We start from the raw sequence: 27,973 nt of genomic DNA on the forward strand, positions 1-27,973 counted from the left end.
GGGCCGGTTATCCACCACGCGCCCATTGAGAACGTTCTCAGTCGTTGACGGGCGCACACACACACACCAGCGTACACCAGCGTACACCAGCAAGCAGCGTGCCGCAGTTCGCCGCATTCCGTATTCCGTATTCCCGTGGTCCGTATTCCGTGAGCGCTTTCAGTCGCTGATTTGACCGCCAAACAAACGCAACGCAGGCAGCTCTCGGCTGATAAAGAAAGCGTCCGCAAAGAAAAAAAAAAAAAAAATAATAATAATAAATAAATAAAGAAAGAAAGCAGGCCAAAACGCGCTCTCGGTTCACTGACAACAACAACAACAACAATAGCCGCAACAATAATAATAAAAGCAACAACAAATATACAAAGCAATTACATGTAGTCGGTTTGTTTTTAATCTACATATATAACTATATAACATACATCTATTTTTTTTGCAAGTATAGTTTAATCAACAACTCAATTTTTTTTCGGTTTTGGTGTTAAAAACAAAATAACAAAAGATTACAATAAATTCAAAGCATAAAAGTATGCAAAAGTGGCAAATTAATCTAATCCAATTTAAATAGCAAAAAGAGAATTAAATGAAAACATTACGGACACAAAGAATAATAGTTGTGATAAAAAAGAAAACAACAAGCAAACAAACAAACAAACAGTAAAACGGCAACACAAACACACACACACACACACACACACACACACAGTGGGGTAAACAATGGGGGAGATTAAGTGTTTATTTATATTTGTGTAGCATACTTTTGTGCGGCAGTCAAAGATTAATTTATACAAAAGGCTCAAGCTTACACACACACACCCTCAACCGAAAGAGATAGCAAATTTCACATTTATGCATATGGGATGGTCTCTGGGCTATGTTCCTTTTTGGTTCTGGCTCCTGGCATTCGTTACGCTTACAGAACTTGACCCAAATTTACGTTTTGCGGTCCAGCAGCTGCCGCTAAAAAATAAAAATAAAAAAACAGAAAGAAAGAAAGAAATACAGTAAGCAGGAGAAGGAGAAGGTGATGGGGAAGGACACCCACAGACAGCGAAACAACGTGGAAGGATTATGTAAACAACAAGAACGGCAGGGCCATTTTTTTTTTATTTTGGGGGGCGAATACCCTTTACTATGGCCTACGAGCTGTTGTTGATTTCTAAAATCTATTGAAATGATGCCCAGAAGTAGGCAATAAAATAAATGAAATAAAATGTGAAAGGTGAAATAAGGACACAATTTTACATCTTTTAGGGGGAGGTTTATATAAACTATAGAACAATAATGCTGTCATTTAAGCTATTAAATATGTCAAATATGTATCAGCTTTCAAGAAAAATTATAACACTTTGATTTGTTCGTATAATTAGAGCTCAAAAAGTTGAGAGTATCTAAGAAATCAAGAATATGTAGGGGTATAGAAGCTTGCTAGACAAAACCTTAGACTTAACCTCCAAGGACTCATCAGTTGGAGGGGTGGACTCCATCCATGCAACCTTTCCATGCCGCCCCTGTCGCCATCAATGGTCGCAATCATCCGCACACAATCCGTCCGTAATCACAAATGCACCTTTCACCTTGCGTGTCATTTCCTCGTTTTCCTTCACCAGCTATCCAGCTATCCATCTATATAGCTGGATTCAGGACTCAACCTTCCTCCCCTCTTCCAGATAGAGTGACAAAACAAAACATTGGCTACAAAATGCATTTTAATTTGCATCAATTATTTCGATAATTGGCCATGGCCAAAAGCAGTTAACAAGAAAATCCCGGGAATTAGCATGAACGCGAGGAAAAGCGGACACGAGAATCGTAGTCGTAGGCAATGCAAAAGGATAAGATCTCAATGCCGCTCTCATTTGCAACCAAATTGGGCAATCTGTCTCAGTTTTGGGGGCCTTAAACGATGCAATCTGCGTTAGCTGAACGATCCACAAAGTGAGATATTACATTTTAAAGGACACCGACTTAAGGGAGAATAATATCCTATGACTTGAATCATATCTAATACATAATTATATATAATTTAACCCAACTTAGTTTCATTATAAATTCATTATATTTAAATATTAATGGGGGCTTGCCTTTATTTCTGGCTCCCCACAAAAACCTTATTAAATGCTCTGAGGAATTTTCCATTTTGCCGAGATGAGTTTCCTCCTTCGTGGTCCAGTTCTTGGCCTAATCCAATCGCCTTAAGGTAGTCACGACTGACATTCAGGCAATCCCACAACCGCCTCGCCAAGTTGATTGCAATCCACCAGCATCCTTCAGCCTTCATCCTTCAAGCTGCAAACCCAAGAGTCCTGGTTGTGCATTGTGTTGGCATCGGAGTCATTCGCTTCATATTCGTTGGTGTTTTTTGTCATTCATCGCTTTTGGGTAGCCCTGGATGCGGTGGATGTAAAAATTAATTTACCACCTCCGCCGATCCTAGAGGGGCTTTGCAGCTGCTGCAATTCCCCTTCGCTGCCTTCTTCTCGCTTTTTATTTTATTTTTTTCATTTCTTCTGGCCATCTCCCCATCTTCATTTGCATTTTTACACGGGAAAAAATTAATAAGTTTTGTAGTTTTATTCGAAAACAATTTTGAGTGAAAGGAAATTGAAATATTTTTTTAAATTGTGTTCTTTTGTGGCTTACCTGGTTTATAATAATAATAATTGGAATTTAATTCAAGTAAAGCATTCTTATAAGTTTAACTTAAATTAAATAATGACAAAATAATAAAGATAAATTAAAAGTCTCAATTACATATGTAAGAAAGGGTGAAAAGGGGTATATATTGAATTGGAAGTAAATGGTGTCAATTTTGAATTGTCATTGTAATTGAGAATTTATTTATAATATTTAATAATAATTTACTATAAAGTATGAGGAGTATCTTTATTTTTGGGTAATTTTTCAATTAATTTAAAATTATCTGCCCTGCAAATGCGGTCATACTAAATTTATTGACTAAATCTAGTCACTTTTTGAGTTTAGAAGACCTATTTTTTAGATATTTAAAATTTTAGCCAATTTTGCAATAAACCAGCTATATATTTGACTATATTTAGACACGTTGTTCTCTTTCTTTTTTACAAAAATTAAATTAAAAATATTTTCCCAGTCCATTAACCAATTCCAAATGAAACTATAAACTATGAAATAGCTTATCCCACTTTATTACCCAATTCCAAATTATATTATTTCCATATTTTTGCAAAATGCAATATAATGTTTATTAAGTTTGGACGAATGTGTAATTAAATTGTTCACACAAATTGAATTCCTAATATTTTCCAGACGTTCCCCATTCCATTCCCCAATTCCAAATTGAACTATGAAATGATCCATTTTATGACCCAAATTCAAATTTTTATTATTTCCATTTGTTGCAAGTTCGGAAACAGTATAATTTTTATTAAGTCTGGACGAAACTATTCGAGTCTGCTGCAGTCGAAGGTGTAGTAATATGTGAAAAATAAATGAATTTTCTGTTTTACAACCACATTCCAAACATTCCCCGTTTCATTTCAATTAAGCGAATTACAGTTGAATGCCATTTTCCAATCAGTTTAATTCTATGAAATATGATTGAACCCAAAGATTGTGTTGCATGGTGTGACTATTGGGTTTTTCCTGGTGTATTTCAACTCGACTCGCATATCGCATATCGCATACAATCCATTTCATTCGAATAACTTTGCGCATAGCTGCGTTCCATTCGCCGCGTTCCCGCCACGCTTACCGCTCTCTGTCTCTCTCTCTCTCTCTCTTTCTCTTACCCATTTGCCATTTCCCATTTTTTGTTGGCGAGTGTCGAGCGAGAAGATGAGTGCGAGAAAAGTGTTGCATGCTCGCGGGCTAAACGCGAGATGAACACGCAACCAAAGAAATGAGAGGAGGAGAAGGGGAGAAGGAGAATGGGTTGGAGGCTGGAGAACAACAACACTGCAGCATAAAAAATAAGCACACACGTGGAGGAGGAGGAGGAGGAGGAGGAGGAGGGGGGACTGGGAAACATTCAGACAGATAAACGAGTCGAGTTACAAGCCAAGACACTGGGCGCAAAGGGGCGGGAGGGGAGGTATAGGATGATGAGAAAAGGACCTCGTGCATAGTGCCATCTCGCTCGTTGGCACTGCATTAGCAGCCAGCTGTGAACGAAATAAACGTAAAAATATTTTTAGTGTGAACAAATTTCTGCTCGTTGCTCGTTGTAAAAGGCAACAGAATGAAACTGAAACACTGCGACAAACGCACACACAGGCACATGACGCAGGAGAACAAGCACACCTGACATGATAACACACACACACACACACACATACACCCGCACTCACCCACGGAGACAGAGAAAGAGACAGAGACACAGAAGTGTGTTTAGTTAGCAAATGCCAATGGCTCATGTTCACAGCAGACAGAGAAGGGGCGATACACATGGTGCCGTTGCAGAGAGCCTGTGTGTGCGTGTGTGTGTGTGTGTGTGTGTGTGGGCGAGCGGTGTGTGTGCGTGTGTGTGTGTGACAGTTTTGTAAACAAACAAAGTCAAAAGCAACAAGAATTTCACCCGACTTGAACGAAGATATTGAGGGTCTCTGCAGCGAGCAAAGCTTTACATAATTGTGCTCACCTCCATAATAAAAGAGTTCGTTAAGAGAGGCAAGAAACCAGGTAATGGGGTCACCCAGCCGTAATTGGAAATATATGTTATACCAATGTCCATATCGGAAGAAGAACATATTCAAGATATTGAATGAATCGAAATAGATTTCACGCTTTACAATTTGAAAATTGTATGAAAGTCCTTGGAATAAATTCAAGATATGTCGAATATTTATAAGAAGATGTAGCTCCTCTAATAAATGATATATTTAATTTAATTGGAAATATATTTTTTACCATGTCCATATCGAAAAAAAAGAACATATTCAGGATATTTTTCAATTGTAATTATATTGAATAAATCGAAATCACGCTTTACAAGTTTGAAAATTGTATGAAAGTCCTTAGAAAGAATTCAAGATATGTCGAATATTGAAAGGAAGATATAGCTCCTCCAATAAATGATGAATTGCTTTGAACTCAATTTTAATTTAATTTAATTTAATTGGAAATATATGTTATACCAATGTTCATATCGGAAGAAGAATATATTCTATATATTTTTCATTTGTAATTATATTGAATGAATCGGAATAGCTTTCACACTTTGCAAGTTTAAAGATAGTATGAAAGTCCTTAGAATAAATACAAAATATACAGAATATTTAAGGAAAGAAATACAAACATTGTTTGTATAAAAATTATTTAGTGCTTTAAACTCAATTCTGTATCTTGGATTTTGATCATACTGCAAATAACTTCTTTGATGATTTTAAGAAAAAATCAACGTTGAAGCAAAAGAGTTCTTTAAAAGGTTTATTACTTTATTGCCGAATGGTTAGGGGTTAAAAATGAATTAAACATAATATTCAGATATCAGAGAATTATCTTCCCATATAGTAAAAAGTATTTCTTATTAAAGATTTTCCAAATATTGTATTTACATATGATCGAAAGTTTATGGATGATATGTTTACACAAATTTGAAACGATGGAATCAGAACAAAATAGCACAAAAGGCGCAAAAAAGGGCAAAAGCGAACTAATATAATTTTGAAATTATAGATTCGAACAATATATACAAAAAAGGAACACAGAAAAGACCAAAATAGTTGATATAATTATGAAACAATGATGTCGATATGAAATTCAATTAAATTTTGAAACGATTGAAACGAAAATTCTTGTAAGAAGGCACAAAGAAACGCATAAACTAATTGATATAACTTTGAAACAATGGAATCGGCACAAAAATGAACCCAACCATGCATATATTTAATAACAACGTCCAAATTGCACCATTTTGAATATCAATACTCCCAAAAATGTCGCATGTTTTTTGAAAAAAGATACTTGCGGAACCGTTGCCACGCTCCCAGTCCCCTGGGAATCGGTATATCCAGCATAACCTCGACTCTGGGCTTCTCCCTACCCCTTTTGCCGACCTTCACTCCTTTTGGGATCGAGTGTTTTTGATTTCGTTTCTGCACTTGATGCCAGGCGTTTTGCATGCGACATCTCTGTGGGACTGCATCTGAAATTAACTGAATTTATTTCATAGCCATGCAACAGCCCCTACCTACCATATCCTCCTCCTCCTTTTTCTCCGGGGACAGAGAGCAAGGGCAGGACGCAGAAAAAAAGAAAGGGGGTGCAAAAAAAAAAAACAAAGGCAACTTATTTTTATGCCATTCGCGTCAACCGCAGCAGGCGGACAGAAAGTACAACGCCCACATTCAACCCACTCGGCACACACAGGGTTAAGTTTTTATGCGCTTTTGTTTGCAGCCTCTGCACCGAGTCCCCCCTTCCCCCTCCCTCCTTATGGCGCTTTTTTATGCCCTGGCAGGGTATTATCATTTTTTAGTCAGAAATTTTGCAAAAGCTATAAAGCTGGCATCAACAGGCGAGTCAATCTAGTTGGAAGAGGTAGTCAGTTTTAGAGCAAATAAATGACATTTTATATATATTTTCCATTTTATTATAGAAAGGAAAGGTATAAGTTGATATAAATTCAATTGAATAACTATATAATATAAGAGAAGTGTTTGAATTTGTTGGAACAACAATTATAGCTTTGTTAATTTCTATAGTAATATGATTTAAAAACTAAACAAAATACAAATTCCCACAATACAATCTGTTAGGGTATTCAGATTTCAGCTTTCCCATGTTAGTTTTCCCTTCTTGTTTGTGTTGCCAACTGTCATGAAAAGTTCGAGTCGAGAGTTGACCTGAAAAGTGTCGCTCTGTGTATTTTTATGCCTTTTTCGACCCGCTAACCCGTTCGCTGCGGGCTTTTCCAGAGGAGCAGAGCAGAGCAGAGAAAAACAAAAAAAAAACCCCCCATAGACCACCTTGCCACGCCCCTGTTCTCGTTATAATCATCGTCTTTGTTGTCGCTTTTCGTTGTCGGCAAAATCACTAATTGAACTGAAAACCCTTCCCCTCACCAGAAAACTGGGGTTTCGAGAATAGTTTTGTATTGAGGCCGGTACACATGGGATTATCGATAACTTTGATAAAAAGTTCCCAAAGGAATCGTTAGGAATCTGTCAGGTCAGTGAATCTTTAACTTAGAAAAATTCTTTGGAACTTTTAAGTTGAATCCGAATCTAGAAAAGAAAATATAAGGGAAACATTTCATATATTATCCTTAGAAGTTATCGAAAAAAATCGATACATACTCAAACATATATTTAACAGCTGAAAAACTGCTAAAATTGTATATATTTCGATTTAACATTTCCTTCATTTTTCTTTTTAGTTTATTATATTTAAGTATATTAAAGTACTTATCGATAACTTTATAAGAGGCTTGCCAATGGGAAATAGATACAAGTGGGCATCAGGAATCCGTCAGATAAGATCACTTCACACACCCTTTAACTCTACGAAAACTCCTCGAAACTTTTAAACACTGGCCCAAGTGAGAAGAAAATCTGAGCGAAACTTTTCATAAACTTTCCTTGGTAGTTATCGAAAAAATCGATAGAAACAAAAGTGCTGAGAAATTCGCTTGCACTTTTTTCCCTTTTGGGTCTGCATTTAATTTTCCTTTTTGTCTTATTTATTTTTTTCTTATGGGGGCATTAAAAAGCATATTAAAATACTTATTGAAAACTTTTGTATATCCAAACAACAAAAAATAATAATACATAAATAAATACAAATAATACAAAAACAGAAATAAGCAAAAGTAAGACGAACTTGCGCAACAAAAAAGTTTGCCTCTAAAAAGCAATAGCAGTCAAGTGCAAAAAATAAAAAAAAGAAACTATCAACCAAAAGGAGCAAAAGCAACAACAAAAGCAGCCACAACCAGGAGAGCAAAAACAACAAGAACAACATGGGAAAAAAGAGCTCCAAGTTGAAACAGGATACCATTGATCGCTTAACAACAGACACATACTGTAAGTACAATAAAAGTAAATTCAGAAATGCCGATGCCCTCGATAAAATGGTACAGTGCCTTTCAGTTTTATATGTTTTTTACCATAAGTCTTATTATATACATATATGTATAAACAAAGTTGGTTTACAAGTTTTAAAAATATCTAATATCTAGAACAATTGTTTTTGAGGTCTTTGTGTCGTATTTACTAGCTTTATCCATTAGGATGAAGGATTGCAGAAAATATATTAATCGATTCTATAAATAAATAGATATTTTATCGATACTTTAGTTGTTATCGAACTAGTATAATCGAAAAAAGATAAGTAAATATAATAACATTTTCTGATACTTTTTGATATATAAATTTTTTAATCTTGATTTAATTTGCGATATTTTAAATAAATATATTCAAATTTAAACGTTGAATATCATAATTTTCGATATTTAAAATCGTCTAATAGAGATTTTAAAATAAAAGTTTATTTTTAGTCAATTTAGTTATAAGAAAATATTGCAGAAAAATTTGTTTTAGATATTATTTGAACAATTGTTAAAGTTTTATGAGGGAGAGAAATCTATATTTTTAATACCCAATATATTATTTATAGTAATGTTCAAAGTTAGACAGCAGTTAAATAAAATAAAGCTGAGCAAGAGTATACAAATATCGTTTTTCCCAAGCTATATAACTTCCCTGCTTTGTTATTACATATCGAAAAATAATAAATAAAGAAAGCGAACAAGTCTTTATGGTTGTTTTAAAGTAATTCTTCAATCGTTGAGCTTGTTTTGCACATCTTCTCCCGAGACTTCTTTACGAGACCTCTTTAATAAACACTTTATCAATAACAACTTATCAACTTTCATTACTTTTTATTATTTTCTCATTTACAGTGTCTTTGAGCCAAGTTCTTTCCCCCCTTTGATTTACCTTGTAATAATTCCGTTTCCTTATTTATTTATTTGTTTGTTTTGGCCTGGCATTTATGCGAGTATGAGCACAGTATTTTCCTGCTTCCACCCACCATCCATTTCGTTTTCCCGTTCACATTTTCCCCGATTGGCATTTTCTCATTTTGATTTGTTTTTGTTTTTCGTTTGCCAAGCATCAATCAAAATACGGAAAGGTGCAGACACTTTTCCGCGTTTCCCTCGTTCGCCAGATGCATAATTCAAAAGTGTTTTCCCCAGAACTTACTCTTTGGGTGGAGGGGGGGTTAAATTGGCAAACTGACTCATCAGTCATCGGCCATGGCAATAAAGTCACCCAACCGACGTTGAACATCTGAGCCGGATTCGATTGAGAAACTCTATCCGGATTAGCCGGCTCTAGAGAGTTCGTTTCGGTGCATAAATGGAGTGCGGTGAGCATGTCCTTGCTTGCTCGGACTCGGGTTCGTTCTCGGGGTATCGGTATCGGTATCGGGGTATCGACATCGACATCGGCATGGGTTCTCTTTTTTCTCCGTTCTCCTCTTTCGCCGTTCACCGTGTTGTCGGGAAATCTGGCAAAGCACTTGACATTTATGGTTTAATTTTATCGCTTTTTGCCGTAGCCACTTTTACTGCTACTCTGTTACATTGACATGTTATTGCTGCTGTAACTGACAGTTGCAGTTATTGCTACTTTGAGCTGATTTTAGCTAGAAATAATATACCTTTTTAGCCATTGCAAGAAGGCACTCGATAGAGTGTTTCTGACTATAAGCTAAGGTCTATGCCTTAATTTAAAATAAAGAAAAGGGGTAAAAAAAACTCTTAGAATTAAATAAAAATAAAGAAAAAGCGTAAACAACTCTAAGTATTAATTAAAAATAAAGAAAAGGAGTAAAGAACTGTTAGCATTAAATTGAAATAAAGAAAAAGAGTAATAAAAATAAATTAATATAAAGAAAACTAGTACAAATGTGTTTTTCCAAACACAATTACCACTATGTAGAAATTAACGATAAGTCTGTAATATATCGATTTTTAACGCACCAGTCGATATTCATTTTAATATGTATGTACATATTTCGATATCTTAACGTTGAATGCAAAATTCGATATATTAACTTATATATATATATCAAATAAATGTTCTAAGAATAAATTAGGTGGAAAATTAACAAATATATTGTATAAAAATTGTTTCGATATTTAAAATTTCGATATATCAAAATTTCTGGTTTTAGTTATGAGGTCGAACTTTTTATTTCTATATGTACATCCTTTTCCATTGATTTCGAACATAACAGTTCTAACAGTAAGTTTAATTTTACATTTAGGCAAATGTATAATAATAAATGTTTCATTTGGGATCCGAGTTTGAGACTAAACCAACCATTTGCAATTAAGATTATAGAAGGTTACAAGTTTATTGTCAGATAACATAAATGTCATGCATTTTATTTAAGCAATTACCATTTTAATAATTTTTTCGGAATATGTTCGCATAAATGTCTGGCTTTTATTCATTAATATTGAAATGTTGATTAATTTTTGTAAAATGTAATGCAATTATATTTAATATAAACAGAGTTCAATTGAATTTTAAAAAAATTATACATTGATACTTGGAGGGTGTCGTTGATATATGAGAATTTTTAAGTAAAGATATAGTAAAATCACTCCCACCTTAATATGGCTATATATATTTCTTATATCTATCTATTTTTTACTATACAATATACCCCAAAAGCACCTGGTACTATTAATATAAACATTGATTACAGTCCTATGTGGTTCTTACTATATTTTCCACTTTTCCATTATTGAGAAATCATAGTGGAAGCACTTGAAACTCACATTTTTCTACAATTTATTTATTTGATAGTTCAAAGAGAGGTAATTGAGAAATCTTATTGATTCGAACTAGAATGAATGTAATACTCCGGTTTTCAAGTTTTTAAATCTACCAAGTGCTTAGAACAAAACTTGTTTGCAATTCAAAAATTAACTTGAGACATTCAATTAAATCCTTGAACATCCCCAAGTGAAAAGCTGGTGACTTTCAGCGCTGTTTGTGTGCATCTGCGACAGGTCCTTGTTGTTGAAGCTTTTTCGAGTGCAACAGTCCCCGACCATTGACATCCTTTTTGCAGCCTTTGCAGCTTTTTTTAGTGCTGTTTATGTTAATACTGCCATTCTGAGCTCACTTTTTTACGAGTTGGGGGTGGCAACCAGGTTTAACATTAATTGCACACTTTTGTTGCTGAGTTTTACCTTTATACCTTTACCGTTAGTAGTTTGCCCAACTGTTATTGGGGCGGTTTTTGGCCAGTTACCTGTAACCTGTTACCTGTTACCTGTTGTTGTTTGGCCATACATTTGGTTGTTGTGTTAACTGTTACTATTAGTTACACCATCGCCTTAACGTTTTCCTTTTATACCCTTACAGGGTATTATAATTTCAGTCAGAAGTTTGCAACGCAGTGAAGGAGGCACCTCCGACTATATAAAGTATATATATTCTTGATCAGCATCAACAGCCGAGTCGATCTAGCCATGTCCGAGTGTCCTTTTGTCCGTCTGTCCTTCTGTCCTTCTGTCCTTCTGTCCTTCTGTCCGTCTGTCCGTCTGTCCGTCTGTCCGTCTGTCCGTCTGTCCTTCTGTCCTTCTGTCCGTCTGTACTTCTGTCCTTCTGTCCGTCTGTCCGCCTGTCTATTTAGTATTCTATATACTCTAACTCGTATATAAGTCGGAACTGGCCGGATCGGACGACTATATCATATAGCTGCCATAGAAATGATGGGAACATTTTTACAAAAAAAATTATAACATTATCAGTTTTCAACAGAATTTAATTAAATTTGAGATAAAGCCATTTTATAATATTCTACAACTTTGTGTAAAATTTTATAAAAATCGGACTACTATATCATATAGCACCCATAGGAACAATCGGTAGATATAGAGGAAAAATTAAAATCTATAAATTTAAAACTGTATATACATGTGAATGAAAGGAAATCAAGTATTACTTCATTGTTTTTTTCTTATATAAATATATATAATTTATGTTGTATTGATTCCTAGTCATCGAAGTTCTATCTGCAAGGGTATATAAACCGGCGTGCCGAAGCAAGCTTCCCTTCTTGTTTTATTGTGTATCTTTTGTGAGTTTCCCTTGTCTTTCTCCATTTTCTCGGCCTCCTTACGCTCTTAAGCAGGACATTACATTTACTTAGCGCCCTTCGGTTGCGGCCATTTTGGGTGCTCCTTAAAAATGCAAGTCAGAAACTTTTCGAGCCCCGAAACTTTGTGACTAATTGCTTTCGTTTTTTTTTTTCGTTCTTTTCTTTTCTTTTTCCCGACCCCTTGTATTTTCTTATTCTGTGGTCCCACCACCAAGTTTAGGGGTTAAGAGGGGCATATAAATAATTACCGACGGGTATTTGCGGGCACCTGGCCAAAAGCAAAAAAAAAGAGAAAAGGGGAGCCAAGGAAAGTGTTGACAGATTGCTGCCAAAGTTTTCAACGTTCTTTTTTCTCTACTCTCTCTTTCTTAATGGGTTTTTCTTTAAGACAAATATCTTCGCACTCTCTCTCTGGGGGAAATTTCAGGAAAATGCAAAGGCTTAACCCCTTACTTAAATATTCAACTCAATAATTGTAATCCTCTCCCTCTTACTCTTACTTGAAAATTCGAAATAATGTGTAACAGCTGCTGATTGGTCCTGGATTTGTTTGGCCAGGCAAAACAAATGAATCAACTAAGGACTCTTGTTTATTGCCAACGGGTCGTATGAGCAATTTCTGCTGGCCTCGGTCAATATTTGTCCTGTCCATTGACATGCCAATCAATGGGACATTAAACTCACTTACGTCTTAACCCTCACTCACTCACTCACTCACTCAATGAAATAAATAAATAAACAGACAGAAATTTGATTAGACCAGCTACCAGCTACAGTTCAATAAAATGCAAATCCCTTGGTGCGTTTTGGCCAAAAACACACATATAGGGCCAAAATCCAGGCCCACAGGTGTTATTTTGCTTAGTTATGGGCCGGGTATTAGGAAATTTAATTGAATGAGAGGCAATGCCAGAAATTCCACTCAATTCGATTCATTTTCGAATCGTTGCGAACACAAACCAATAGAGTTGAATAATTGTTAGTGGGATTTGGGTACTATTTTTGGGGGTTATTTAAATACAAGTGAGATGGGGAAATAAATAAGAGATTGAAAATAAAATAAAGTTAAGCTTAAGCTGCATAAAAATAAATTAAAAGAACTTGTGCTGCAAGTGTTGAAAATATCTTTCTGGATTTTATTTTAGGACAAAAATGTAGAATTTAATAAAGTAATAAAGTTGATAGAGTCAACGGTTTAAATAGGGGGATATATACTAAAAACTCCTTTACACATTTATGTATAATATATATTAATTATGTATAATATCAATTCATATTAATACATACAAAATTTATGTATAAAACCAGAGTTGGGCTTGAAATATAGTCTGAGTAACACATAATTTGTTGTTGCATACTTTTGGTAATGTTTCATTTAAGTATGCATTTTAAATATTACATTTATGTACTTCTTAAGACCAGCTTCTTTATATTTTGAACTATAAGTAACTTAATTGAAAATATAAACTAGAAATTAACATTAAATTATAAGTTTTATATTTGTAGCGCTAACTGCGTTAGGGAGAAGGTTTTTAATTAAAAAAAGAAATTAACAAATTAAATTAAATGCTCTTCATCTGTTTAAAAAACATGAGAAGAGAAAAAAAACAGAATTTAAAAATATGAAAAAAGAATAAATAAATAAATAAAAAAGAAGACAAAATAAATAAAAAACGAGAATAAAAAATATGAAAAAAAGAAAAAATATATGTCTAAAAATTTGTAAAAAAAAATTTTAAACGAAAACAAAAAATTTGAAAAAAGGAGAAAGAATAAATAAATAAGAACCTAAAAATATAAAAAAGAAGAAAGAATAAATAAATAAAAATCTAAAAATATTTAAGAAGAAGAAAGAATAAATAAATAAATAAGAATACGAAAATAAAAAAAGAAGAATAAATAAAAAAATAAATAAATAACAATCCAAAAAAGTGAAAAGGAAGAAAGAATAAATCTAAAAATATAAAACAAAGAGAGAAAAATAAATAAATATGAATCTAAAAATATGAAAAAAGAATACAAAATAAATAAAAAAATAAGAATATACAAATATTTAAGAAGAAGGAGGAATAAATAAATAAATACGTATCTAAAAATATGAAAAAGGAAGAATAAATAAAAAAATAAATAAATAAGAATCTAAAAATATGAATAAGAAATGTGAACAATAAGCTTCAATCTTTAGTAAGTTCAGCATTACTTCTATGGGTTTCCCTTTAAATTTTAAACCAATTTAAAATTAAATACAATTTATTTATTTTATATTTTAAGCTTAGCAATGTTAAACTTAATATTTATTATGTTAATTACTGTCTGCGGTACAAATACAAATTATATTCATATTTTATACAAGCCTTCATCGAATAGTAAATAAATAACAAAGCACAATTTAAAGACTGAATACATTATATTCAATATATATATATATATTTATATATATTTTATCAATAGCATATGGTATACATATACTTATATGATTTTTGCTTATATTACTGGGTAACCAGTGCCATATGCTCCTCAAAATGCCAGTGACAATTGGAACACCGGAATGAATATGTTATGCATGGTCATTGGGATGAATATATATATGGAATATATATATATATGTGTTATATATCCTCTCCCTTGAAGGGTGACTGTGGAATGTGTGTATTTCCTTTATATCCTCAAGGTGAGCCACAGCATCGCAACCCCTTCTTTATCCTTTCCCCCTCCTCACATTCGATATTTGAGTCATTCGAATGGCATCCTTCGATGCTGATCCGCAATCTTTTCCATTCCCAACTCGAGATGACAGAATGACTCGTGCTATTTGAATGCTTCCTTTGTTAGTGTGTGTGGGTGGGTGTGTGTGGGGGTGTGTGTCCTGGGTGTAAGGTAGTATAAAAATGCAATCCGCTGAATGGGTCTCTGGAACTGGAACTGGTACTGATGGCAACAAGTCGTATGAGCAATATGCGCTTTATTTACAATCAATACAACCGAACACACAAGTGGAGGAGGAGCGAAAAAAAGGAAAGAAAGAAAGAAAGGCAACAATGCTGCCCCGTAAATGCCGTTATATTTTTACATGCCACACGTCAATAATACAAAAAAAAAGAAAGAAAGACGCGGGAGGGTATTGCGATTGCCTGTCTGTCTGTCAGTCTGTGTTAGCCAGGCCATATCGATTACCAATCAATTCAGATCCTGGCTCTGGCTATGGCAATTGTTGACTTCATTGGATTGACATTCCCTTCGGGATAAGGACAACAAATAATGTGGCAACGAATGGGGCACAGAAGAGCTCTCTCTCTCTCTCCCTCTCTCTTTCTGCGGCTAATTAAAATGCAAATGCTGCTGCGGCGATTCCTTTGCCAGTCAGCTAATCAAAATGAAAAATGATAGCCAAGTTCAAGGGGGTGGGGAAGGAGCGGGGTGGGGGGAGTGCACAAGAAAAAATAATAGATATAATATATATAATAATATACATATACATATATGAAATTCATAAACTCAAGGTTTTATAGTCAAAAAGTTCACATTAACTATCGATAATCCGATACTGTATCAATGATTCATATATTTAAATGTCGATATCAATATAATGATACTCCATCAATTATTTATATATTTAAATAATATATGTTTATCTTTTTATAAATCTTTATTATGTTTTAATAAATTTTTTATATATACAATCAGAGATCGAGATAATACATATTGTTGAATAAACTATTTTTCGATATTTTAAAAATCGATAAATCAATGATAGCAATATTTCTGATATTTGGGATATCATTTATGAATTCTTTTCTTTCCATAAACATTTACTTTATTTGATCGATATTATAAAGTTAATTGCGATTATTTTGGATATTTAAGAATTCGATAGATTAAGCTTACCATATTTCCGATATATGACAGTGTCTTATAATCAACTTTTCCTTTCGATATACATTCTTTAATAATTAATATTTTAGGCTTCTGCTATTTTAATGCGATATATTTCAATATTTAAATAATCGTTTGCTATATTTCCGATATTTGGGATATCATTTATGATTTCTTTGCTCTTCATAAACATTCATAAAAATATAGACTTTATTTGATCGGTATTTTAAAGATTATTGCAATTATTTTCGATATTTAGGAATTCGATAGATCAAACTTATTTCCAATAATATATTAAGCGTATTAAGCCTTATATTCAATTATTTCTTTCCATATACGTACATTTTTTATAAATAAATACTTTATGGTATTGCTATTCTAATGCTATATTTTTTAATATTATAAATATTTTTGTCGAAATATATGTACATATTTCCATATTTTAAAAGTCAATATCTTAATGTGTGCGATATTTCTGATATTACCATATCAGTTTTTCTCTCGATAAATGCATTATTTTCTTTTGTTGATTGATATCTTATTATTAAGTTTTAAAATAAAAAACCTACACCATTTTCGATTTCATATTAGGAATATAGGTTTTCCAATTTTTCCTCTTGGGAAATACCTCTAATAAACCTACTAACATTAGGTAACATTAAATCGGGTTAAAATTATCTTCTTAACTGTTTTAAATTGTAAAAACGTTTTGCTAGGCTATAAATCGCTAATTAAACTACAAAAGAATCATAAATTTTGTGCAGTGCACGAATCGCTGGTTTCGTTGTTTTTAGTATCTGTGGAATGGTTTTGCAAATGATATATGAACCACAGTGCTATGAATAATGCGAGTGGTCGCTGCAGATAACTGGCAGAGTCAATAGCCCCACCGTCTCCAGCTCCAGCTTCTGTTCCTGCTCCAGCTCCTCCTCCTCCAGCTGCTACTCCTCCTCCAGGTCCTGCTCCTGCTCCTGCTTCAGTGCCTCTTCCCATTCCCCACCCTTTCTCCTCCAATTTGGGGGTGTTACTCCCTGGAGGGTAATGCCTCTGTCCGCCCAAATTGGTGGCCATTGACCACGAAGCGCCCCCTCAAAAGCAATTCCAATGTGTGTAATTTTGCGTGAATTTATGTTTTAATTTATTTTTTTTGCTGTTCTCTCCTGTCCGTTGTCCGTTGTCCGTTGTCCACTGTCCGCTGTTGTTTTTCTTGTTATTATTGTTGTCTGCCTTGGGAAGGAGTCTCCGGTCTCTGGTGTCCGGATCCTGGCCGAGAAAACATGTGCACCATTCACACGCCCAGGATCAGGATACAGGCTACAGGATACCAGTCAGGTTGGCTCCCAAGGGGACCAGCGGCAGCACCGTTTAAACGTTCGGTAAACGGCCATTAGGCCAACAACACAACATTTTATGCCATCAAAACAAAGGGAAATTGTTATGCATGAATGGCGAGGAGGAGAGGCGCCATATAACACAGGGGGTTTTGGGTATGGGTGAGGTATAAGGACCAGGGTCCTGGGCGTGGCCGAAAGACAATGAAAGATAATTTAGGACTTTCAACCAGAATGAGTTCAGCATTTGCATATGAGCATAGAGAATCAAAGAGAGAGAGAGAGAGAGAGAGAGAGACAGAGAAATAGATAAAAGGACAGAGAGAGTGGCCTAAGGTCATCCGCTTTTCGACTAATCAAAGGTCAATCAATAATGAATGAATGATAATTTAATGAAAATTGATTTTGAAATATTAAGCTGAAGTAAGTAGTATTTTCTTTAGAACCCAAAAAGCTGAGAGTTTTCTATACAGAAATCGCTAGGATTTCAAATACCTTAAAAACGTGTATGGAAGTATTTTAGAAAATTTGAGGACCTTTTAATACAAATAATACATATAATTTGAATACATATAATTATTAATGTAATTAGCAAATAATAATAAAAAAAGAAAGCTACAATAGGTATCTTTAACTTTGTACTGCGTACCTCTAGACACGTTTTTAAATTATTTCAAAAATTCTGTGATTTCTAGAAATGTATACTTATTTTTTGGGATATAAATATCAAAGGAATCTCCTTGTGGAGAAAGGACCTACTTTTATACTAATTTTAAGTGCTTCTGATTAATGCTGTCAGAAAATATTGATTTATTAATAATCCATCAATATTTGATGAGATATATAAAACTGATAATAAATTTACTTTCTTAACATTGCGCTTCATATGCGATTAATCTAAATTCTGCTAAATATAATAAGTTAACATTATCGTGAAAAACGAAACTATCGATAAATTACTGCTTTATCGATATTTGGCATGATACATATAAACCGATGTATAAATTGATTTATTACTATTTAGATTCATTTCTGTTTAATGTAGGAAACCAATATTATAGAAAAGAGATAATGTATTTTTATTTATACTCTATCAATATTTGTTGAAATATAAAATGCTGATATATATGTTAATGAATTAATATTGCAATACATGTCGATAAGATATTAATAATATAATTATTTTATTATTATATAATTTGATTTGCTTTTTGTTAGAAAGTTTAGAAAGGAACAATTCAATTAATTTAAATATTTAACGATAGTGCCGATTATTTTAAATTAAATGCAATTAGTTCTAATGCAAAAAATGTAATATAGTAAAGTTTGTGATATTTTTTGCATGTTAAGAAAGGCTCCTTATGCTCCTTTGTTGTCGATATATCATATATAATTTTTACTTTCGATAACATTTCAAGTAAATAAGATGTAGGTAATGTTATGAATTTTCAATAAATTCGCTCATATTAAAATAAAATTGACTCTAATCTGTTCAATCTGCTGAAACGCACTGTACCATTAATGCGAGAACACTTGCCCACCCTAAGAGCTTATGTGTAAGATACACATATATATCAATATATATATAATATTTGCTAAACCACCACAAAAGTAATCCACACAAATAATCCACTCGCACCTTGTAAATATTTCAAATGCCGCATAAAAATTTAATCCACTTCGATTTTCTGTTTGTTTTCATTTGCAGTCACAGAGAAAGAAATACGTCAATGGTGAGTTAGTGGGCGTCGATATATTCGAATATACTCGTAAATATTTTGCCAAATTAGTGTATTAACATTTTGAATATATTTTCATGCAATTATTTCTATAAATATGTATATACTCACTACTTTTTTTGACAGGCACAAAGGATTCCTGAAAGACTGTCCCAACGGCCTGCTCACAGAGCAAGTAAGTAACTGTGCATCCTTAAGGATAACAACATGAAATGTATCTTGAGTATCTAAAAGCATATGTGTGTGTAAAATTAGTGTGGCCACGTGCGTGTGTGCTTCACCTGAGCGTGGCCAATTCATTTAAGTCAAATGGCTAATTTAGTTAATTTTCCGCCATACCAACACCGGCGGCGGCTCCTCTCGATTTATGTAAGCTAATTCCACAACGGCAGCAACATCACCATGAGACATGTTGCAAGGAGGGGAGGCGCCTCCTTGGACTCCCTTTTGGGACACGCGGCGCCTGCTTTTTGGGCCATTGCCAAAATGTGTTGACGACCTCCGGCTGCTAATGACAATGCTTTTGTTGCTGTCGCCGTCGGCTGTTGTTGTTGATAATGAAATGTATTAATGTTCGCATTATTCAAACACAAACCCGAACTCTCAACGGCACATGTGTGTGTGTGTCTGCCACGATTCTAATTGATTCATTCACATTTCTTATTTCTTCTTTTTTGGTTTTCCTATTCCTTTCCTATTCTTCTCTTCCCCCTGTTTTCTCTTCTATTTCTTTAGGGCTTCATCAAAATCTACAAACAATTCTTTCCACAAGGCGATCCCAGTAAATTCGCCTCGCTCGTCTTTCGTGTCTTCGATGAGAACAATGTGAGTATGTCCTTTCCCCAAAAAATATCCTTATCCTTGAGGCTGCAGACCACGCCCATATAAAGAAATTAAACGAATTTCAAAGAGAAGATTTTGTAAAGTACTTTTAATGTCAGTCTGATTAAGAACCTTTAACTCCCTAACTTTCCATTGCCAACGCCTTGGGATATGCTATGCTTTTGGTATCAGAGGCACGGGTATTTCATAGTCTGTTCTAAATAAGTTTTACTTTACACAATTTTAAGGAGAATAACCGTAAAGTACTTATTATATATAATTGCCAGTTTGCTCAAGCACCCTTAACTCCTTAGAAAAGCTGACACTTTGGGTAGGAGAGCCCCGGGTGTTTCATAGTCTGTCCTAAATAGGTCTTATCGTATGAAATACGTTAAGCACCCTTGACTCCTTATTTTTTAATACCACATTTTTGGTAATAGAGCCACTGTTATTCCATAGTCTCTCCTAAATAGGTTATACTGTAACAGATTTTACACAGATTCTAAAATAAAGACTACAAAGTACGTTAAGCACCCTTGACTCCTTATATTTTTAATACAACACTTTTGGTTATAGAGCCACGGTTATTCCATTGTCTGTCCTAAATATGTCTTGTCTAAACAGCTTTTAAAGAGAAGACTACATAAAATGCTTTAAATAAGTTACAGTCAGTCGGTTTAAGCACCCTTACGCCTTGGGGTATGCAACGCTTTTGAAACGAGATGCACGGGTGTATCATAGTCTGTCCTAAATATTTCTTACCCTGCAAGATTTTAAAAATAAAACTACATAAAGTGCTTTGTTTAGGTTATTTTCAGTCCGCTTAAGCACTCTTAACTCCATATTTTCCAATACAACACTCTTGGTATGAGAGGCACGGGTATTTCATAGTCTGACCTTTCCTTCCAAGTCTATCAAGCTGACGTTGGCGAAAAATTTTCAGACATCTACAAAATAAACTGATTTTAGCAGGTTAATGTCCTGCCCAAACCGCTGTTCCCCATTTATGCGATGGGTGATCATAAATTCTTTGAGTTCTTCTTGCTTATTTTTTTTGTATATACATCTATATATACATATATAATTTATGGCCCATGGGCGTGGTCTGCCCTTATGTTACCCACAACCACAGAATGTCAACTGTCTGATGTCTGCACTGATTTGCTTTCTTTGTCTCTCCGTCTGCCTGCGTGTGTGTGTGTGTGTGTGTGTGTCTCAACTTTGTGCGGATATGTGTTTGTGTGCGTGTCTGCTTTCTTCTTTCTTCTTTTTGCTCTTTTCTTTGTCTCCCTCTCTCTCTCTCGCTGTCTCTTTCCCTGTTGTTCTTTTGTGCCGCCTCCAGGATGGCTCCATAGAGTTTGAGGAGTTCATCCGCGCCTTATCCGTTACATCGAAGGGCAACCTGGACGAAAAACTGCAGTGTAAGTTTTTATCATCTTTTTCTACGAGTCCTAGTCCCTATCCCCCTGCCCTTTATCCTCTTCCTCTGTCTCCTTGTTCTCCCTATCTCCATATTTTCCTTTTTTTCCTCCTCTTCTTTATATGATATTTCTCTATAACTTAATCACTCGACATTCTCGATTCCTTTCCTCCTTAGGGGCCTTCCGTCTTTATGATGTGGACAATGATGGTTACATAACGCGAGAGGAGATGTACAACATCGTGGATGCGATCTATCAGATGGTGGTAAGTATTGCTCACTATTCAGAAAAAATTAGTATTTTCTTGTGTCATAAGTCGGTAGCTCAGTGTCATAACGCCCTCATCTTTTGAAAACTTTCAAAATTCTTTGAGGAAAAAATCAGATAGCCTGTAAGAAAAATATCCATCGTTATGACACTGGTCTTTATGTAAAGTTACTTAGTGTTATAAAACTGAGCATAATGAAATTGATCATTATGACACAGATCGTTAGGATACACCTATTAGTTCTTAATTATATTATTATAATAATTACTTTAACATTGGGTGTTATGACACTGCGCCTAATGATACTGAACATTATGACGTTGAGCGTTAGATGAAACGTACTAGTTTTAGATATTATAACAAACACTAGGGGTTATGACACCGTACATAATGATCCTTATTGGAACTGAGAATTATGATATTCAGCTTTATGACACTATGCATTATCACTTTAAGAATTATGACGCTAAGCATTATGACACTTACCATTTTGGCACTGAGCGTTGAGATAAACGTACCAGTTTTAGATATTCTAGCAAACACTGGGATTTATGACACTGGGCTTAATAAAATATGTATGCCCCCCTTAGGAAATTTTAACAAAACAAATTATAAGCTGTAGGCATTATACATATAATAAGCATTGGATATTAGGAATCTTTGGGTATGACACAAAGCAGTAAGACAAGTTTTTGTTATTGATATAATAAAAAACAGAGTTCATTTTGACTTTATGTTATGACACTAGGCATTATGACGCAGAACAAAGAGAATTATTAAAATGCAACTTTTGACATTTGAAACAGTTGGAATGGATTATTTTGCATCTCTGCAAATGCAAAATGGTGTGACTTTCCGATATCTATTTCACAAATTTCGTTCGATAACAACTCTTTCTTAATTTCTTCATACCAAATTTATGTATCAAATTTCCATAAAACCCCATATGATCTAACCTTTTCCATCCATATTCTTCTCTCTCTCTCTCTACTTCAGGGCCAGCAACCGCAGTCAGAGGACGAGAATACGCCGCAGAAACGAGTGGATAAGATCTTCGATCAGATGGATAAGAATCACGATGGAAAATTAACATTAGAAGAATTTCGTGAGGGTAGTAAAGCTGATCCACGTATAGTTCAGGCGTTAAGTTTAGGTGGTGGTTAAATCGATTAACAAATGCCCGATTAACGATAAAAGATCCAAATCCAATTCAAACAAAAATATTGAAAAACAGAAAACTAAAGCGTGCAATAAACCGAAATTGAAACCGTAAACATTTTTGAACAACAAAACAAAAAAAAAAAAAAACTAAAAAATAACAAAAAAGCATAAAAGCTAAAGAAAACGAATACTTAGTTTGCATTCGCTTCTTCACTCTTCACTCTCTCTTCTCTCTACGCTTTTCTCGATTTCCGATAAAAATCTCGATTCTCCGCGCGTCGATTGCGACACTGAAGATGATAATAATTTTTTGATATATGAATATGCATAACGAATAAACTGAACGAGAGGGATGAAGCCCCCCAAATGAAATCGAACAGAAAACGAAAAATTAATTTTTAAATATACACCAGAATATGAATATATATATAGGATATCGTCGCGTAGTCAGAGCGCAGTTCATAGCAATAAAGGAAAAACAAAACCAAAAATAAATAATTAAAATAATAACAAAACGAAACGAAGTAAAAACAAAACATACAAAGTAAATTAATGCTAATTTGAAATTAAAACGAAATGTGTGAGGCGCAAATCAATTTTTGAAGCATACACCAATTACGAGTAAACAAATTAAACCTACGAATAAATCAGCATAATTATATTATACAATTAAACCATACAATTAGAGCCGAACTAAGCCTACGAATCAATTGCGCAGCCTTCGAAGCGAAAGCCACTAAACAAAAACAAAGCGAAAATGAAATAAAATTAAATACAAATAAAACAAAACGAAACAAAAACAAAAACCCAAATAACAAAGCGAAAACAAACAAACTATCTAAGCTAAAACGAGTTATCACAACTCGATCCCAGTCAGCTAATTCCACTCGCGACAGCAAATAGCAGCCACTATATCCACTATATCTAAAATATGTATAGATATATATATTTAAACATATAGCCATGTATGGATGGCCGCAGACAGGACGAACAGGGGGTGAATTTAAGGGATATTTAGGGGACTTGTGAAGGGAATGGGCCTAATGGGTTATAGGTCAAATGATTGATAGAAATCCTAACCTACTTCTCACCTGTGTCTCTGTGAACCCTCCCCCCCCAAAGAAAAAACCCCCCAAAAACTGGACATAAAAAGTATATATATATATATTATATATATATATTGCTCTCCTCAACTAATGAAACACTTATTCTTTGGCTTATTGCAAACAATCGAATTAGTTCTAGTTATTATATATTATGCTATAAGACCCCTGTGCTGCTTGAGGAAAGGTTTGTCTCTTTTATTGCAGCCCATTTCCTATTTATTCCAGCTGCCTTACAGCCATGAAACGCACTTTGACCCTTCAAAATGAATGAACAAAATAAAAATGAAAAGAAATTGAGATACAAAAAAGGCAATCAAGTTTTTCGTTAGAATTAGAATTCAAATTCAGTGATTGCAGAAAGTGTTGCATACCCAAAAGGCGCTGATAACAAAACAAGTGTTTGCTTTTGTTTGCTCTATCTCTCTCTGTCTCTCTCTCTACCACTTTTCTATCTCTGTCTTTATAAATATATATATATAAATATTTCTCTGTCTCACTATCTCTCTTATGCTCCCCTAGTAAATATCTGTATTACCAGCTTTGCCTTGTTTTCCGTTAAGCGTTTTACGTTTCCAACAACAATAACCATTAACAGTAACAACAAGTAACAAGAAACAAAAAAAAAAAAAACAAAAGAAAAACTTGCAAAAACCAGAAAACAACAACAACAACACGAACATATTGACAATAGGCGGAGACAGCAAGCGGTTAAGGATAATGGTCCTCGAACTGGCACCAGAAATAGCTGCGAAATGAAGAGATTAATAATTGATAAACTAATCAAAGAACGCACATCTACAACAACAAGAACAACAACAACAACAACTACTACTATGAACATGAACATATATACACATATGTATGTATATCCGTCTATATATATCCAACCCAAAAAGAATAAAAAAAAAGAAAACCCCACGAGAAGCAGCTAAAAAAAAAAGAAAATGGATACATATATATCTATATATGTCAAGGACAATGTTGGAGCTGTAGTAAATAACAATGAACAAAATCCATCATACGATTTAATTTCTATTCTATATGCGGTTCAGCTTTATTATTGCATTGATTTTTCAATAAAAACCAATCAACCGTTTTTACTATTCCGATGACTATCTATAAATACGAATCCACACTCACGCTTACACTCACTTAACCCGTTCAGTACTCAAGTATTTAGTATTTAGTATTTAGTGTTTCAGTATTCCAATATTCAGTATCCAGTATGTCCTGTATTCAGTATATCCTGTATTCAGTATTCAGTATATCCAGTATAACAGTCCACTCCCGTACACAAAAATACACCCATTCACACTTCTACCATAGCTAGATGCAAAGGCAGTTGGAAGCATAAGATGCATAGCGCGCTTGTATAGCCTTCTCGTTCGCACAAACTACAGAGGCAAATCCTGAAAGCTTATTTTTAGGAATAAAAAAAAAGAGTTATGCATCTTATTCTTTAGATTGTCTCTGCTAGAACCATCTAGTTAGTATTTTATTATTTTGCCTGCTTTGCCTTTTCTTAATCTGATTGAAAACAATTGAGCGATTTACATTTTCCTTTTCCTTTTTCCATTATCCCTTTTCTTTTCCTATGCTTTCCATGTCTTTTGACGTACAGCACCGATCGAAAATGATAACAAAAAAAAAGTATATATATATGAAAATTGATGACAAAAATGCAACCATGCAACCCCGAAAATACTTTTCCCACACCAGCAACAAAGCACACACAAAACACAACAACACACACACACAAATATATACACGCCTCCCAACTTATATATACCCTATATATATTCTATATATATATATAAAGTAAGCACTGCAATCGAAAGCGAGTTAAGGAAACACACTATAACAAAATCTACTAAACTAAACTAAACTAAATATAAAAAAAGAAGAAACGAATACAAGAACGCTTCTATAAACCTCACTGAAATTCTTCGAAGGATACTTACACACACACACACACAAACCCAGAGTCACACACACACACACTTGTACGAGTATATTAACAATAAACGTAATGCGAAAACTTAATCAATAATTAAATAATTCGAAAGTGATATAGCTGACAAAACAAATGTGTCTGTAGTCTAGTAGTTAAAAGAAATTGAAAAGAAACAAAACAAAAAGCAAAAATAAATGGAATCATTTATAAATAATATTAAACAAAACAATTGAATGACAGAGGATTTTTGAGAATAAAAGGGGGCAATGTATTTTTTTTTTTTTGGTGTAAGAAAATGCCTAAGCAGCAAAAATAAGTAATAAATCAAGCAAATCAAACTGTAAATAACACTAAGTGAATCACGCACACCAACACCATTGCATACCCACACACACAAACACACACACACACACACACACCTACACGGACAGAAAAGTACCGAATAAGTTTGTTAACACCAAAATATAACGGGTCTTAAGTAACGAAATATATAAAAAAATTTAATGAAAAAAACGAAGAAAAAAACATAAGAAAATAGGAGAAAAAAATCAGTAAGCTAGAGCAAAGAATTTTTTTTGTGGATTGAAATGAATCAAGTCAATTGTAATAGCCGAAAGAAAAAAAAACAAACAAAAAAATATATATATTAAAAAAAAATAAATTAAATATTTATATTAATTTACAATGGACAGGTGAGAACAGAATAGAACAAAATATAGAACAGCACAGTAATTACAGTTTTGAAACGGGGATCGCGGGAATCCCCGCCGAGCGAGTCTCAGATAAAGAAAAATGATGTTTGAAGATGAGTTTCTTTCCACCGCCGTTGACAAACCACACGAATGTCAAGTTAAACGTTTCACAAGCAATATTTTACATACTTATACATGCATTATATACATATATGGATAAATATATATATATAATAATAATAATAATAAATATACGATAATAAATATATATACTTATATACACACAAACTCCGCAATAACGGCGAGTCAACCGGCAGAAAATAGAAATAATAATTCGAAAAATTGCATGGCCGATGAAGAGGCACACAACTGGAAGGAATATATATATATATATATATATATATATATACATATATATATAAATATTATACGATAATGCGAAAATAAGGAAATACATAAATAGAAGTACACAAGATGAAAGCAAAGGAAATTTACATACAACAACATTTTTAGTGATATTCTTTAGCAAACTTGAATCTGATTTCTTTTTGCTAAGAACGAAAACGAAATGTAAAAAGTCAAGAAGAATTCAAGAAAAACAAAAACGAGAAAAAAAAGTAATATAAAAACAAAACAACAATTAAGGCAATGTGCGTATATTTTACAAAAAAGAAAAGAAAACAAAAAAATGTAACTAAAACAAAAAAAAGGTACAGCTAAAAAAAATATGAGAAAAGTAAATTCAATTTTTTCCTTCCCATTTACCTTCAGTTTTTCTTTTTCATATCTCCTTTGTACTACTCTATATTTACCGTTATTTATCATCATTATTATTATCATCGAGATGATTATTCCAAATGTTATTATTATTATGATTATGCCAGCCTCGAGAATTACGATTATTGTGTAAACACATGCAAAAAAACTTATAAACAAAACAAAAACAAAAATGAAACAAAAATACATGACACACACACAAAAAGAACCTTTATAGAACAAACAAAAAAATGGAAAATCAAATTCTTTTACCAAGCAAAATGCATAATTATTTTTTTTTTAAGTAATCGCCTATGGGGAAAAAGGGAAAATTTATCTTGTTACTGTCAGAAAATATTACTTACTTCAAATAAAAATTTTAAAGCGAGATCAAGCGTGTGTTTCTCTCTCTCTCTCTCTGTGAAATTTTAATAAGCCAAAGTTGTCTCCTTTTTGGGATAATTATTTTGATTGAGGTAAGTATGGCTGGTATGGGATCCTTGACAGCTGCTCGGGGACACCTTTTAAGTACAGCCAGGTAACCCGGCACTCTCTATATAACTTTCCCCCCCACTCGAGTGAGCGAGGGGAGGGGGGAACACTATACAGTTAGTCTGTGACCTGTAAGCGTTTTGTTTAATGGCCATTAACTGTTATGTTATGTTTAGGGGGAAGTCCCCACTGCACACGTGGCGTATGCGCAATCAACGAAGACAGCTACATGGAGATTACATGGACGTTACGT

At 33.8% G+C, this 27,973-nt stretch overlaps 1 protein-coding gene across 10 annotated transcripts; it reads left to right on the forward strand.

Moving 5' to 3' along the window:
• The first annotated feature begins 27 nt into the window (after positions 1-27).
• LOC110175956 (frequenin-1) lies at positions 28-27,618 on the forward strand. Of its 10 annotated transcripts, XM_086836706.1 has the most exons (9): positions 240-377; positions 503-657; positions 7,778-8,003; positions 19,018-19,042; positions 19,175-19,223; positions 19,784-19,873; positions 21,213-21,291; positions 21,468-21,556; positions 22,556-24,714. In XM_086836706.1, the coding sequence occupies exons 3-9, from the start codon at positions 7,940-7,942 to the stop codon at positions 22,721-22,723; spliced, it is 564 nt and encodes a 187-aa protein (XP_086692832.1). In that variant the 5' UTR covers positions 240-377; positions 503-657; positions 7,778-7,939; the 3' UTR covers positions 22,724-24,714. The 10 variants fall into 10 exon arrangements, with proteins under 10 accessions (XP_086692833.1, XP_086692832.1, XP_020797803.1 ...); XM_086836707.1 differs by lacking the exons at positions 240-377; positions 503-657 and adding an exon at positions 28-138; XM_020942144.2 differs by lacking the exon at positions 503-657 and having other exon boundaries at positions 240-384; positions 22,556-27,618.
• The last annotated feature ends 355 nt before the right edge of the window (positions 27,619-27,973 follow it).

The sequence above is a fragment of the Drosophila serrata genome, unplaced genomic scaffold (genome assembly GCF_035046125.1).
Source record: "Drosophila serrata isolate PLE 108 unplaced genomic scaffold, ASM3504612v1 contig_293, whole genome shotgun sequence".
In the NCBI taxonomy this organism is placed as follows: domain Eukaryota; kingdom Metazoa; phylum Arthropoda; class Insecta; order Diptera; family Drosophilidae; genus Drosophila; species Drosophila serrata.

Bases quoted from the DNA above. Each gene is read 5' to 3' on its own strand.
- LOC110175956 (XM_086836707.1), top strand. From the start codon at position 7,940: ATGGGAAAAAAGAGCTCCAAGTTGAAACAGGATACCATTGATCGCTTA. The intron at 19,043-19,174 runs GTGAGTTAGTGG...TTTTTTTGACAG, and splicing joins GAGAAAGAAATACGTCAATG to GCACAAAGGATTCCTGAAAG. The intron at 21,292-21,467 runs GTAAGTTTTTAT...TTTCCTCCTTAG, and splicing joins CCTGGACGAAAAACTGCAGT to GGGCCTTCCGTCTTTATGAT.